The 15,000-nt window shown below is 44.8% G+C and overlaps 1 protein-coding gene across 2 annotated transcripts in view; it reads right to left on the minus strand.

Moving 5' to 3' along the window:
• LOC126980993 (uncharacterized) overlaps positions 1-15,000 on the minus strand; it is a 57,804-nt gene that overhangs the window by 2,939 nt on the left and 39,865 nt on the right. For both annotated transcript variants that reach the window (XR_007733697.1, XM_050831532.1), the window contains exons 3-6: positions 13,503-13,632; positions 10,674-10,906; positions 10,235-10,364; positions 9,663-9,835 (exon numbers count right to left, since the gene is read on the minus strand). Coding sequence is in view for 1 of the 2 variants with exons in the window: in XM_050831532.1 (XP_050687489.1) it covers positions 9,663-9,835; positions 10,235-10,364; positions 10,674-10,906; positions 13,503-13,632 (666 nt within the window). In the remaining variant the exon portion in view is untranslated. The remainder of the gene's footprint in view (positions 1-9,662; positions 9,836-10,234; positions 10,365-10,673; positions 10,907-13,502; positions 13,633-15,000) is intronic.

A 15,000-nucleotide genomic window follows, 5' to 3' on the forward strand; every position in this document is an offset into this window, starting at 1 on the left:
GAGTGAAGGGATAATGTCCGGGAAAATAATGGGTGTTTTAGGAGCAAGGCGAGGCGAGCAGGAAAATAATGAAACACGGGTGAATTGACGTCATTTTTGTAAGGGGAAGTATTCTTGTATAAAAAATCTGATGTCGTTAAGTTGGTGAAGGAACAAAATTCTGTTAGTCTTAGACTTAGAGACCAAGTTGAAGCTGGAAAGGATATAATAATATGCTTTCTTTGGCAAAAGTTTGCCTCAGAGAAATAATATAACTTCTATAGTAAGTACCAGCGGTTTTTTTTTTTAAGAAAGGTACATTTTACAAAATAATATTTTTTTAGATAAAGTAAAAGCAGGTAGGAAATGGATGTTTTTTGTAAGCTGAATTATTTATTCAGGGAAATAAAAAAAAATAGAGTAAGTACAAGTGTCTTATGATAAACGTCCCTTTGAAAAAAAAAACATTTATAATATTGTCTCAGTGCGAAGATGTTTCAAGCGAAATAACATTTTTAGAAAGAGAGCGTTCATACAGATATATGATTTTTTTTGTACACTGCGCGCGCGCGTGTGTGTGTGTGTGTGTGTGTGTGTGTGTGTGTGTGTGTGTGTGTGTGTGTGTGTGTGTGTGTATCATTTTGTATTTTGTTCTTTTCTTATAATGATAATATAACTGTAGACCGATACTTTAGCGAAGGCTCTGAGATTATTTGCCGGGTATTCTGTACATGCGCGGCACTGTGTACCTGTGAGCGTCTTGTGAGGCGTGTTTCATTAATAAATGTAAACATTTGGTACGCTGTAGTGCCCCGGGATGTACTATTAGTGAAGCTTCCTCACCTAGCAGTTAAGCTTCTTTACTTAGCAGTGCTCGGTGGGTGGCAGGTACGGTGGATAACATGTGCACGGGAGCGGTTAATAAAATGACTGCTTATTTCTTGTTATTAGAGAAAGTGAAGCAATTAATTTCGCCATCACCACTCTTGCATAAACTTATCTCAATATTTTTTCAAACTTCTCCTCCTCGGCGTTGCGTCACTTGGGTCATTTTCATAAATATTACCATGAGCGCTCTCAGGCTTTTATGCCCAACTTCGTCTCTGCCTTTTTGCGAGTTAATCATCGCATGTCATTATCTTCCTCTGTCTCCTGTTACCGATAGTCTGGCGATGATTCTCTCTCTCTCTCTCTCTCTCTCTCTCTCTCTCTCTCTCTCTCTCTCTCTCTCTCTCTCTCTCTCTCTCTCTCTTATACTCGTTTATGCGCTAAAAGGTATGAAAATGGAGCATCTGGAGACTCCCAAAGTTAACTTTACAGAACTCTCTTTTCAGTCTGTGTCTGTCTGGTCGTCTGTCCGTCTCTCTGTCTGTCTGTGTCTGTCTGTCATTCTGTCTGTATCTCTGCCTCTCTCTCTTTGTGCAGCAATAAATTAATCTTCTTTTTTCGTAGTTAGTCGCTCAATTTGCTATAAGATAAACTAGTTAAGGGTAATAACACAATTTTTTGTAATAAGCATCTTTACATATCATATTGGAAGAAGCTAAGAAAATGGTCAGCTTCGGTTTCGTAACTAACACTAAATCAAACAGTTTCACCATGCCGTCCCCTCAGAGACCTGGTGCGCTCTGAAGGAGTTACATATTGACCCGTGTCTGCCAACTCCTTACATACTACAGAAGAAGAACTTTTTCCTCGAAGACACAAATGCTTCCCTTTCCTGAAATCATTATGAGCCACATCAAAAAGGGATTTCAAAGAGGAAGTGACTTTCTGGTAATATGAACCTTTGCAAGATCAATATGCTTTCGCGGAGTGATATCGCCCCAAACGACTGATTTCGTCTCGACATGAGGATTTAATTATGTCTCGAAAGTGGTATAGTCCGCGAACCTCAACTATGACTTTGAGGACGTCCGACCCTCCTCTGTGAAGTCCGCCCTGCTCACCCAACTGTCTAGTGAAGGCGATCGCGGTGAGGGAGGCCACAGGGAAGCCCGCACAGCTTGAGGTTCGGCAAGTTGATCGATCTGGCCAAGAGTTGTGTGAATAGTAAGGTGTCTCGCCGGAGTTTGGCTGAAAGGAGCTCATGGTGTATGTAGATGCGACGGGGGCGGAGGGTAGGGAGGGCGGGACGCTGCCTGGCCCTCACTAATGAAAGCGGTGACCACATTATACTGTTGAGGGGATGAACTGCGGAATGAAATTATGCCTTGGGTGAACTGTGTATAATGTCTTCAAAGGATTAGTGCATCTTATTACTGTAGTCTTCTTGTTCTTTTCTTCTCTTTTTCTTACTCTTCTTTTTGTGCTTTTTCTAATCTGTTTTTATTCTTGTTCCTGCTTTTTGTTTTTGTTCTTCTTAAGGGAATAGGGTTCAATAAGCAGTAAGATTGCCAGATGGATAGAACAGGAGTGATTGTTTTTCTTGGCGTCCTGAGGCGAGTGTAGTGTTCAAGGCATCCAGTGTTGTTGAACTAAACGCATCGATCGAGAGATGAGTCTGCGTCGAAATTTTATTCCTGCTGACATTCGCAAGGTGGGTTGAGTTTCATCGATGTACCATGTTTTTGCGACTTTTATACGGCGAGGGAGACATGACAAGGGATCAACATAAAACGTGTACAAAAAGATGCTCGGAACACGCTACTCAGAACTGGAAACTGGAATGAAAGACGTTTAAAAAGAATAATCGGATTAAATTCCAAACTGAACTTGTACCGAACTTTTCCTGGACTCTCTATTAACAAGAGACTCGGCTAACATGGTTTTCTGTTACATCATAAACAGCAAAAGTAACTTGATTAACTAGTATGATTCCTGACTTAGCTGGCATGACTCCTCTTTGCGACCTGATAAGCGACAAAAGAAATTCAACTGGCATGACTCTGTGACTTAAAAGAGGTAGAGGAAACGTACTTGACAAGAAAAGGAAAGAAGAGGAACTGGCAGAACCTTTTTTGCGACAATAAATAGTAAAAACTGAACTGGCATACCTTCCATCGACTCACCAGGCAATGAAGGAAAACCCCCCCAGCTTGTATGACTTGATGTTTTGATAAGCGGGAAAAACCACCATCTCAGCTGACTAACCCCAAATCACAAAGGGAAGAAAGAGAGAGAGAAAAAAAAAAGCATCAAGCAGTCCATATGTAGCGTGAGCAAGGGAACCCACGAAGAAAGTAGGAAAACATGACAATCCGAATCCCTCATTACAACTATAACCACACGTGCTCCTGAGTCTTTAATCCCGCAAGCACTTAGTCTCCTGCTGGCGAGCGCTGTGTGTAACCACGTCACGGCGCTCTGGTCGCTGGCAGGTACATACGTAGATTAGCCCGGACTCCCTCAGGTATACATAGATAAACTTGATTCAACCGCGGCAAAATGTGACGCTTTGGGCGGCTTCGTACCTTGTTCTCGCCTTCTTTTGTGCGGAGGGAACGACTGACTACTTCCACTGATTTGCTTCCCCTCCACTCTCCCACCGTTCTCCTCTCCCCCTCACCCCATAATTCCCTCCCCTTTCTTTCGTCCTCACGCTGTCTTCCGCCTTTCTAGCTTCCCTTCCCACACTTTGCTTCTCCTCTTTCATCATTAAAACCCCATTCTCAGTCCATACCATCCCTCCCTCCCTTCCACCTCCGTCCACCTTATAATTCCCTCACCTTTCTTTCGTTCCCATGCCGTCCTCAACTTTGCTTCCCCTCTCTCACCCCTAAACTCCTTTCCCAGAGTCAATGTTTCTCTTAACCCCTATCTGAGTATTCGCCCCTTCCTCCCTTTCTTCGTTCTTATACATCCCCTCCTCCGCTCCTGAGATTCCCCGTCCACGCAGCACCCTACTCCTAATTCTACTTCTCTTCCCCTCACTCGCTCCAGTCCTCTTTCAACATCCCATCATCTCTTGCATTCCTTTGTGTCCCCCTGCCCCCTTTCAGCCCCCCCTCCCTCTAGCCTTCCATTCCCTCCCCTCCCTCCGCCTCCCTCCAAGCACCCACACCACAGTCCCCTCACCGGCCCTATATTTTCATCCCCAACTCTTCTCTGCCCCAGTCCCCGGCCCGCCCTTTAGTCCCTCAAGCACCTCTCCCCTTCTAGAGCCCCACTTCCCCAGAAACTCGACCCTATAGTCCCCTCCTTTTCCAAGCCCACATCCCTTTTAGCACTATGCCGCTTTAACCCCCTGACCCTCCAGCCCCTAGTCCCTCCAGCCCCCAGACCCTCCAGTCCCCAACACCTTCGTCTCCATACCTCCCAGTCCTACTCTGTTAGTCCTATTCTCTCTTAGTTCAACATCCCCACAGCCTCTCGCTCCCCGACCTTCTCTCACCCCTCTATCCTCCCCCCCCACCCCAACCCTCCACCCTCTCAGCAACCCGCCCCCCCGCCCCCCGCCCACCGGCCTTCCCCAGCACGCCGCCTACCGGCTCCTGAAGGGGGTGGCAGGCCGTGGAGACAGCAGGCAGGTGTTCCCCTCCAGAGGTGACGCCCACCCCATTATGTAAACAAGGTGCTTCTACGGCCCTCTCGCCGCTCCCTTTATCGCCGTCGCGGGACATCAGGGACATTAAGGGTTCAATAACCATTCGCTCTCAACATATTCTGGCGCTCGACTCTCTGTGATAATTCCTCCTTCTACTCCTGTTTTCTCTCTCTCTTTCTCTCTCTCCTTCCCTCGGTTTTGTGCATCGCTCTCGACTTTGGTAATTGTTCCCTCCTCCCCTTCTCCGCACCGCTCTCGACGCTTTTTGATACAAGTTTTTTTTCGTCCCCTTTAGATCTGTCCTCTGTTTGGATTACTCTCGACTCCCTGTGATCACCGCTTTCTTTTCCTGTTTGTCTCTCCTCGTCTCTGCGTCGCTCTTGGCTTTCTACAATAGTTCCTTCCTAACGCTGTAGTTATATTCTGCCCTTCGCTGCAGGCACAACCCTACCTCCCTCGCTCTGCCGTGATGAAATAATTCCTCATTCTCGTTATATTTCCCTTGCAGCACGGCGACTATACTACTCCCGGCTATGGCGCGGCATTGTGTGGGGAGAGGTGTATTATAACCAATATTTATTCTTTCATTTTTGTGACCGTTTTCCGCTCTTCTAATAACGACGCTCTTTATGTTTGAAGCCTCACACAACACTTGATCACCAGCTTTGTTCACATTCGCGCCAGCACGCACACAATTACGCCACGCCGCCACTGTGTTTTGTGGACCGTCCCAGGGTGTTTTAATCGGCTACCAGGAATGTGGTCTCTGTCCCTTTTTTGGATTTCGGGGACAAATTAATTATTTCTATTGTAACCGAGATCATGCGTTTCAATAGTTCCGCGCCGTAAATAAGTCGAAACGGAAACAATTTGACGGGTTTTAGCAGGATTTGTACGGAATTAATGTGGCGATTGGACGAAGATTAGTGTTCTAACAAAAACGAGGACGTCCCTACACGGCCTGATGGGCCTGCATCGTCCGGGGATGATCCAGCTCAGCGGTACAAGCCGAGCAGCCGGGCAGCTTTAGCACTTTTTAAAGGAACATGAAAATTTTATCGGAATTCTTTGAGGGTAAAGTGGAAACATGTTAATTTCTGAGTATCAATACAATGGTAGGAATGGAGAGAACACATTATGACCACCAGCTCATTTGTGTTACTTTTATAGTCTCTAGTGGAAGGGACCGATATAATGGATGTTTTTGTCTGCCACTTACAAACGGGAACTGGAGTGAATGTTTCCTTCCACATTATTAATGAGAGACATGTGTACCTGTGAGTCGCGTCACTACAGTGAAAGGGAACAGAACACTGACCACTATGTTTTGGCACTAGCGTGTGTGAGCCGTAGTGAAAACTTCTTCAACACAAGAACCACTAAGGCTCAAGTACGTATCTTTGTGAATCTCTTTCATTGACGAGAAAAGAATAGTGAACGTTAATTGCTGGCATTTCTAAGCATGCATTGGAGTGAACATTTCCTCCCCTATTGATTACACTTCATGGCGCACTCATGAGGCCGACACACGAAACAGCGGGGTGAAGAGACGTGCTGAGGGGTTGGAAGCAATGATGAATAATTAAAGTAATTATGCAACTTGGTCTTGGGGTGGTGAGCGCACGGCCGGCCGGACCAGAACTGCTTACCTGAGTATGCATGCATCCGCTGAAGGAATACGTGGAAGACCCTAACAGTTATTTTAAAGGTGAGTCTGGCGCAGCGACCCTTGCCATTATTTCATCGACTGTTGATCATTGCCGCCCACCATTCTGAACCGACTACAATGCTGGCAAATGTTCCGCATTGATTCTCGGGTCATCAAGGCAGCAATGACAAACAAAATGTGATACTTTGTTCTTACTGTCAAGGAAAATTGTAATAAAACGTAATGACTCAAATGGCATTCTTGATGTTTTAACTTCTGTCTGGAACTGAAAGAAAAAAAAAGCTTAAATTCGAACAGCCTGGAGCTGATGGGACGACAGCGAGTTTTCGAGTGACTAATATGAGTTCACTGAGATGCGAATGTTGTGTGGTGTGGCCGTGTGCACGGCTGTAACGCTCTGAAAGGAATGTGTGTTGAAGAAGCCAGACAGTGCATAGCAAGGCTTCACTAGTGGTGTTGGTGTTGCGTGTGAAGATTTAATCAATGTAGATATTTGTATAGACGGCCAGAACACAACAATAGCGCATCAGTGGTGGTGGTGGGGGAAGGTCTGAAAGGAGTGCGGGTGTTTCAGGTAGATATGCAGGACTCTCTGGGGTGGTAGACTGACAGGCAAAACCATTCTTTGCTCTAGAACTGAAATTCAGTTGAAGACATTTTTCTTGAAGGTTTCAGAGACATCCCCAACTTCCACGGAAAAGAGATTCTCGGAAAGGTTGAATTCAAAACCGCTGTCGCTGATGTTAGAAAAATAGTGATGAACTCGTTTTCCAGGATCTTCAAGTAAATTTAAGAGCATATGTTTAGCTGCGCGTGCCATCGGTGCTTAACTCCGTCTCATTGGTACTTGTGATGGATAAGAACCCATTTTTATTTCTTAAAGTCCATACAAGCGCTCCGAGCTTATAGTCCTTTAGAGCCGTGCAATCATTCGTGTAATGACAGCACTGTTCCTCATGTAACTTTCGGTACTGATGAAGTGCAAATGCTTCTGTATTTGTGAATACAGTCTGTGCTGCCAGAGTTTGGCGATATATGAAGCAGTGTGTGGAAATTGCAGTTGGATTCTTTTCTTTCACTTTGCTAATGAAGCCTGAGCGCGATGCCGACATGGATGGATCTCTATATGTGCATATGCCAATTATATGATATTCCGTGGAAATGTCACGCTCTAAAAAATTTATTCAAACAAGCATTGAGGACATCGTCAGCTGTTACTCTGGTCTCTATAGGGCAAAGAAAGATCTTTTCCTCCACCAAAGATTCTTTCCTCAAGAATCGTGTGTAAACTTGCAACTGAGAGCATTGGGTTACGTCTCTGGTCTCGTCACGTTGTATTACAAGACTGAGGAAGATTTTAGTCTCTCCACCTCTCACGATTTTGTCCTCTGCCATTTCAGCAATCTAAAGTTTCACTGTGGTATCGGATGATAAGATCACACCCAGTTTCTGAGACCTCGCAGCTGCAAGTAGCACATGGAATGCGTGGTTTCACAAGTATTTCACCAATGCCCTTCATCATTTTTGCTTTAGCTACCATGAAAGATAATTCGAATAGAATTAAATGACGTCTCTACTATTGCTGATTGCTGCCGATATGTTTCTGGCACGTCTAGTTTTGTCTGTTAAGGATTGCAAAATTGGCTATATGCTTGTCACTTAGATTGGGATGATTGCCGCTGAGGTGACGCTTATTCCTGCATCACTGGTCCATGTTCTGAGGCAAATACATCACTGAGTTATTTCAAAAAATTTCTTACGTAGCCATCGATGCAAGATCATAATTCATGTTCTCTTCAACGTATTTCCACGTCTTCCCTTGCTGAACCATTTCTTCGGCTGTTCTGTAAATAAGAAAGTAAAAAGTAAAGCACATGGTACCCTATCTTTAACCACCATTTTATTACATTTAAAACGCTCAGATTAAAGACAAAACTTCAATAAAAGTGTGGTCAAGCTGTAATTTTTAGTACTTACCTATAGGGTGAGATGCCTATGAATATCATAATTATGTCTCAAATGAAATCCCCAACTGACAAGTTTACCAGTTATAGGTAAACTTTCTGATTTAACTCTCAATATATCAAACGACTTTATATGGCTGATGATGTAACAGACTACTCACACACACACACACACACACACACACACACACACACACACACACACACACAAATACCTCCTCCCACACACACATAAACGCGCCCACACACTCGCATGGCTGATCACTCATGCCACGATATTAAGAACTTTTGCTGTTAAAATACGTTACACACGATCTTAAATTTGCGAAACTTTTATAACTATCTAGAAGCTGTTAACCTTCGCCTGCCCGACGCCAACAGTGAAGAAGGGTTTACTAAAAATTTATGAAGGCGAGACTGGAATTTTTCTTATTCAATGAAACAAATAAAACACAGGATATTTCGAACTCTGTAAATACAAATGGCCTAATAATCAATAAAACTGCTATACTTAGTTGACGTACTTTTATAGCCGTCGAAATACTTTGAAAACTTACCTCAAACTTTACTGCTGCGTTGCCGTGAGTGGCGATATTTTCGGAGCAGTGGAAGGGTGAGTCGTTGGGTATGCGCGTTCCGTTTCTTTTCCTTGCACAGAGTGGGGTGGGTGGGACGTGAAGATACGGGTACATGACGAGTTTAGTTCGCAAATCAATTTTTTTTCTGCTCACGCCCGTCTTTGAATTTTCTGACGCCCGCCGTGGATGGATATTGCCCCCTAACCTCCCCTCTTTAAGAGCCAGTGGTATAGTCGGCTGATGCACGACGTAAAAGCAGTAATGGAGGTGTGGAATGCCATGAGTAGTATGGATGCTCATGTGTTCAGGCGAGGACTCATTGGGGTGGGTAGTATGATGACTATCGCTCTAAATTTAAACGTCGCCGAGTGGCTTAAAACTATCCACATGCTGTCCAGAAGGCCACCTATCAACCCGGACTCTAGATTCTAGGATTAAAGATGGGCTCCGGGAGGGCAGCATGAGCCAATGCAAGATGGCGCCACTATAAACACTCGCCTGCGCCAGAACGGGCTGGCCGACCATCAGGCCCCACCGGGAAGAAGCCTTGGGCCGACCATCATGCCCCACCGGGAAGAAGCCTACCGGCGCAATAGGCCGCGACGTAAAAAAAAAAAATAAAAAAATATTAATAGCTAAGTGGCTAGTTTGTTTTTAACTCAATTTTTGGGACGAGGTTAGAAGTGCTGGATTTTCACAAAGTCGACATATTACACACAGTCGTAAAATGTTATATATAAAAAATAACAATACCAACTAACCATACTTTGAAAAACGGGTCAGAATAGACAAATCAGCCACATTATTGTTGATGAAGACTAATCCGACGTTTAAAAATCAAGAGTATGTGATAGTAAAGCTTGGAGTAGTGTAGGTGTTCAGTAATAGCTGGATAGTGCGCAGCGAGAGCTCAGTGGGTGTTGGTGTGGAAAGTTTTGAATAGCGCCTGTGTTGAGGCGTCCAGGGCCCACACAGCGAGGACTCACCAGGGTGGTAGACTCTGGTGGTAGTGTGGGTCTGCTGGGTGCCAGGGAGCGCCAGCGTGCAGCCCACCACCGTTTCGGGCGGTGTCTCAGCCCACAGGATGAGGCCCCAAGCCCCGCCCTGCCATAGGCCCTCCACGCGCCGCCCGTTGCGTCCCCGCACGCCCACCTCCTGCCTGCCGGACCGAAAGAGTGAGCTGCTGAAGTGAGGTGCGCGGAGGAGTGTGTTGTATAAGCGTCAGCCAAACAAGTCATTTTCTTTCACGGGTCTTATACAGTCCGACCTAAATCTAAAAACCTAAATCAGTGACCCAGTTTTATTTTAAACATTGCCCACCCCTCTCCCCATACCCCCCATTACGAGGTCTCTTGACAGTACTAAGAGCAGTGTGCCTTCGGCCTTGTGGTACCGAGTTCTCTTTGTGTGAAGGTGTGGCTACCCGGCGAGTACTTTCCACTGGGTCACGCCCTCTACTGTGAAGAACCGTCTACTAGATATTCACATCACTACCATTTGTTACTACTTTTGTCACTAATTGGGTCCGTGAGGATTGAAACTTAAGTCATAACCTTACTTGGTGCCGTTGAGGTCATGAATAAATAAAGTAAACTCGGGCTTGGGAGCAGCGCCCGTGGTGAGGCAGGTGATGTTGACCAGGTGTTCCGAGGGCCTCCAGTACTTCAGCTCCACCCGCCGCGGCGCCTCTGGGGTGCGGAAACATGTCCATATAGAGTTGTTTGTCTTTTATATGTTTTCTGGGTACGTGGAAACAAGGCTGCAGGGCAGACACGTTGTGGTTATTTATATTCGTCCTCAGAGCCTCCCAAGTTACTGTAATATGCTCGTTTGGATGCATCTTACGCACTAAACGTTTGAAGAAGATGTCACGTGAGGGTTAGAAGGTAAGGAACAAAGGGGAGGCATGATAAGAGACAAGCAAATAAGATAAATGTTACATAACAGGGGGAGGAGGGCGGAGGGCGTGAGATACGAAGGGGCGATCATTGACTCACTCCAGACGAGGAAGTGTGCCGACTCGGTATCTTCGTCCTCAAAGGTGCTGACGGTGCAGGAGTACTGGCCTGACATCACCGGGTGGGGGCGGGGGATGTAGAGGGCGCGGTGGGCTGTCCAGGGGTCTTTGGATACCTTGTAGGTGGTGTTGATGCGGCCCGCCAGCATGCCCAGCGCCATCGGCTCGCGCGGCGGGATCCACTGGTAGACAAGCTTCACCTCGTCCACGTACCTGCGGGCGGGGCGGGGGGTCAGGGGGCACAGGTGACAGGGACGGACCTTTGCTGGACCGTTACAAGGAACTTTTATTTCGGCAGTACTTCTGAAGGCAAAATGATAAACTAAGAAGATTAGGGGCAGGCCTGCAAGCAAATAATGGGGGAGAGGAATGTTGAGCATTGTAATCATATACAGCACCTACATAAACGCGAGCTGCACTGCTAGAAGAGGTATGATTAAATGACGTGCTCAAGCCTGTCGTAGAAGAGTACTGTCTTGTTCCAGGGCCGGCGGCGACGGGTGCGAGAACTGAGCGGCCGCTTCAGCACCCGCCGCGTCACTTCCATCATCAGCCTAAACAGCAGCAGCAGAAAGAGCAGAGGCGGCGGCGGCAGGGGACAGCAGGAGGCTTGGAACCGCCCGCTTCTGGCGCCGCGCCGGGCACAGCCACCTTTCATCTTCTCGTAAGTAACATCAGCTTTTCGCATCAGCCGTGTGGATGCCATTAAGATCCATTCACCCACTCAGAATGGTCCATTGATTTTGTGACTAATCAATTATACAAGTAAAATCGCTCTACTAAATCATGTACTGCCGCTGCCGTTACGGAAATGGGCCAAAGACAAATGAGTTTATGATCACTGAAACTGGAAAATTTATTTGACAAAACAGAACGTTGACTTGTTGCGAGTGAGAGGACATGAGTCAGAGGGGTGGGGCGGCAGGGGGACGGGGAGGAGAGAGCAGGGCCGGGAGAGGGGCACGGAATGGTTAACGACTGGAACTTTTTTCTTTTTAAATGACCATCAGGTGACAGGTGATATTAAACGGCATGGTTTTTGAGTTTTAATAATCTCTATTAACTTTTGTGAGTGAAATTTCTACTAATATATATATATATATATATATATATATATATATATATATATATATATATATATATATATATATATATATATATATATATATATATATATATATATATATATATATATATATATATATATATATATATATATATATATATATATATATATATATATATATATATATATATATATATATATATATATATATATATATATATATATATATATATATATATATATATATATATATATATATATATATATATATATATATATATATATATATATATATATATATATATATATATCACACACACACACACACACACACACACACACACACATCAGTCCATCATAAGAAAAACGTGAGTAATGTTCCATGACAAAGGAAAATCAGTCAATCGATCCCATTCGGGTGGAGTCCCCAGCCACAGGAGTGCAAACAGGGCTGGCGAGGGGCAGTCCTGTGTCCTGCCAGAGCGGGGAGGGGCACGGCTGGCCTTTGGCCGCAGCCTTGAGAGGCAGACGAGCCTCTTCGAGCACAAGGATGTGGCCGACAGAAAGTGTCCTTGACATGCTCGATATTTCGGTGGGAATGTCATTTTCATATATTTACATTTAAATATATTTTCCTTCATCCACACGTTGAGTCACATCTGCATATATTCACGAATGTCTTTCACAGTAAGGAGGGCGGAGCACACTTCAGCGTTTCGGTGCCACTTCCTCTCGTCTTGCGGGAGGACTGGAAGTGGTCTCCTTGCCTCGGGTGTGCCTGGCAGGTCTCTGGAGGCCAAAAAACTCTCACGCAAGACGAGACAAACTAGTAACATTACGAGGGAGACACAGACTGCAGATCCCAAATGGAGTCTTTAGGCTCCCCACTATCTAATGTAGATGTAGTTGATCATGTGTAGATATAGGTATATACAGTACATTCATATACAGATAAATGTAAACATCATTTTCCCAGTTAACTTCATGGGTAAAATGTCAACATGGAAATCCAGAGGGAGGTTATGAGGGAAGAGGGATGAAGCAGTTGTGGCAATGAGGGGCAGCGGAAGGTGGCGAGGGAAGGTACTCTGAATACCCAGGTGGAGAAAAACACGGTACATCCTCAGAAAGCACAAAGTTACCAGCAGGATGACTCAGTTGCGTCATGGGCAGTGAGAAGCGACTGTCATAAATCTTGCGAGTGTGAGTGACTGGAGAAGTAAATCAATTATAGCGAGCCTGTAAACGCTCTACACCAACAATTTGCCTGATGCCGTAACAATGAAGAGACTCCAACAAATCAGAGTGAGTGTTATGAAACGAAAGGGTGAGTGAGTGTATGAGCAAGCGAGCGGAGGACAATCAATCAATCCGTGCATCACCTCCCTCAATACCTACAAATAAAACGACAGCAATAAACATTCATCGCCAGTCACTATACGAATAAAGGAAGGGCGATACATCATCACTTTCTCCATTTCACAGTAAAACAAAGGACACATCTACTCCAGGAGAAATACATCGTGACCCGAGCTACTTCCCACTCCCCTTCCGAAGATTGTACCCCAGTGGCTCAGTACAGAAGCAAGGAAAGGAAAGAAGACATGAGTTACAGAACGGGTGAGTGAAAAAAGAAGAAAGAAAGGGATGAGTTATAGCAAGGGTGACTGAGAAGACAAGGAAGGAAGAGATGAGTTACAGGTGGAGTGACTGAGGAGAGAAAGCCAAGGACGAGACACCCACCACTTGATGACGAGGCCGCTGCGTGCCCACTCGTGAACCTGAAACTCGCAGTCCAGCACCACCGGGGATGAATCGGCCTCCACCACGCGCGGGACGTCCAGCCTCACGATGTCCACCGCCCCGGCCAGCCCTGCGGAGGAGAAAAAGAGAGGACACGGCGTTGAGACATACGGGAAAACATAGCATGATAAAAGAAAGGTAAAGGTAAAGTTGAGGGCGTACGGTATAGCTGCGCATGAATAAGGAAAACATGAAGAAATGAGGCGTTCAGAAATACTGGAAAACATGGCTGAATATGGGGTGAAGAAACGGAAAAATGTCGGAAAATGTTACTCAAGACGGAAAGCAATGATGGAAAGTGTAGGAAAATAGAACGTGAGAGAAAGTAACACGACTGCATGAGGAAAACAGTAGTAGACAGGGCGTTCAAAATTACAGGAAAACATGGCCAGATTAGGAAAATAGGACTAAATGACCCGGAAAATACCAAAAACTGTTACGCGGGACGAAAAACATTGATAGAAAGTGTAGGAAAACAGAACATGAGAGAAAGTAACACGGCTGCATGAGGAAAACAGGAAAAAAAACAAGGAAAACAGGACTAAATGACCAGGGAAAAATGCCGAGAACTGCTACCCAGGAAGGGAAAACAATGATACCCAGCGCAGGAAAATAAAACAACCAGAGAGAGAGAGAAAATAAAAGAAGGCAAGTTATGTTGGAATGAAAAAAACAGGAATACAGGAGGAGTCAGGATGCACCGGAATAAGGTAAAACGTGCCTAGGAAGGGAAAAGGGAATGCCAGGACACACGCGCACAGGTAGGTAGAGTGGAAGATATAACTTGAAGGCAAAAACAAGCGTGCAAAAATATCAGAACTCATGGTTTAAATGGGGGAAAAAAAGGAGTATGGTAAAAGGGATGAAAGTGATACGCGGAAAGGGAGAGAGAAACAGGGACACAAAAGGCCAAACAGGATGTGGACTGTAGAACAACAAATGAAAAATAAAGGAGAGATAGCAGGATGAATTAAACATACCTCATTTCGAAAGGGGGGACTATAGGAAAATCAGCGAGGAAACAATATACACAAGAATAATGAAAATGATGTATAGAACAAGATTAGGATGAGAAACAGATAAAAGAAAATACAGTTCGAAAGGAGATACTGTATGGAGAATGATGTAGAATGGATAAACAGAAACCTTGGAATATTATGATTGGAGAGAAGAGATAGAATACAGAAATAGAAGGAGGAAATTACGAAGGAAAACATACACAACTTCGGATAATATATACAAAAATACTGAAAATGACACCTAAAAGAAAAGTACGTTTATAATAGCCACGAAAAAATAAAATCCGGGATGAAAAATGGGTGCAGCATGATGACTGCAGAGTGATGGAGAAGGGAGATTCAGATACAAAGGAAAGTTTTAATTGGAGAAAATAACAGGATTGCAGAAATGGAAGAAGAAGGAAATTACGATGAAAAGC

Source organism: Eriocheir sinensis, chromosome 46, assembly GCF_024679095.1.
Source record: "Eriocheir sinensis breed Jianghai 21 chromosome 46, ASM2467909v1, whole genome shotgun sequence".
Taxonomy (NCBI): Eukaryota; Metazoa; Arthropoda; class Malacostraca; order Decapoda; family Varunidae; genus Eriocheir; species Eriocheir sinensis.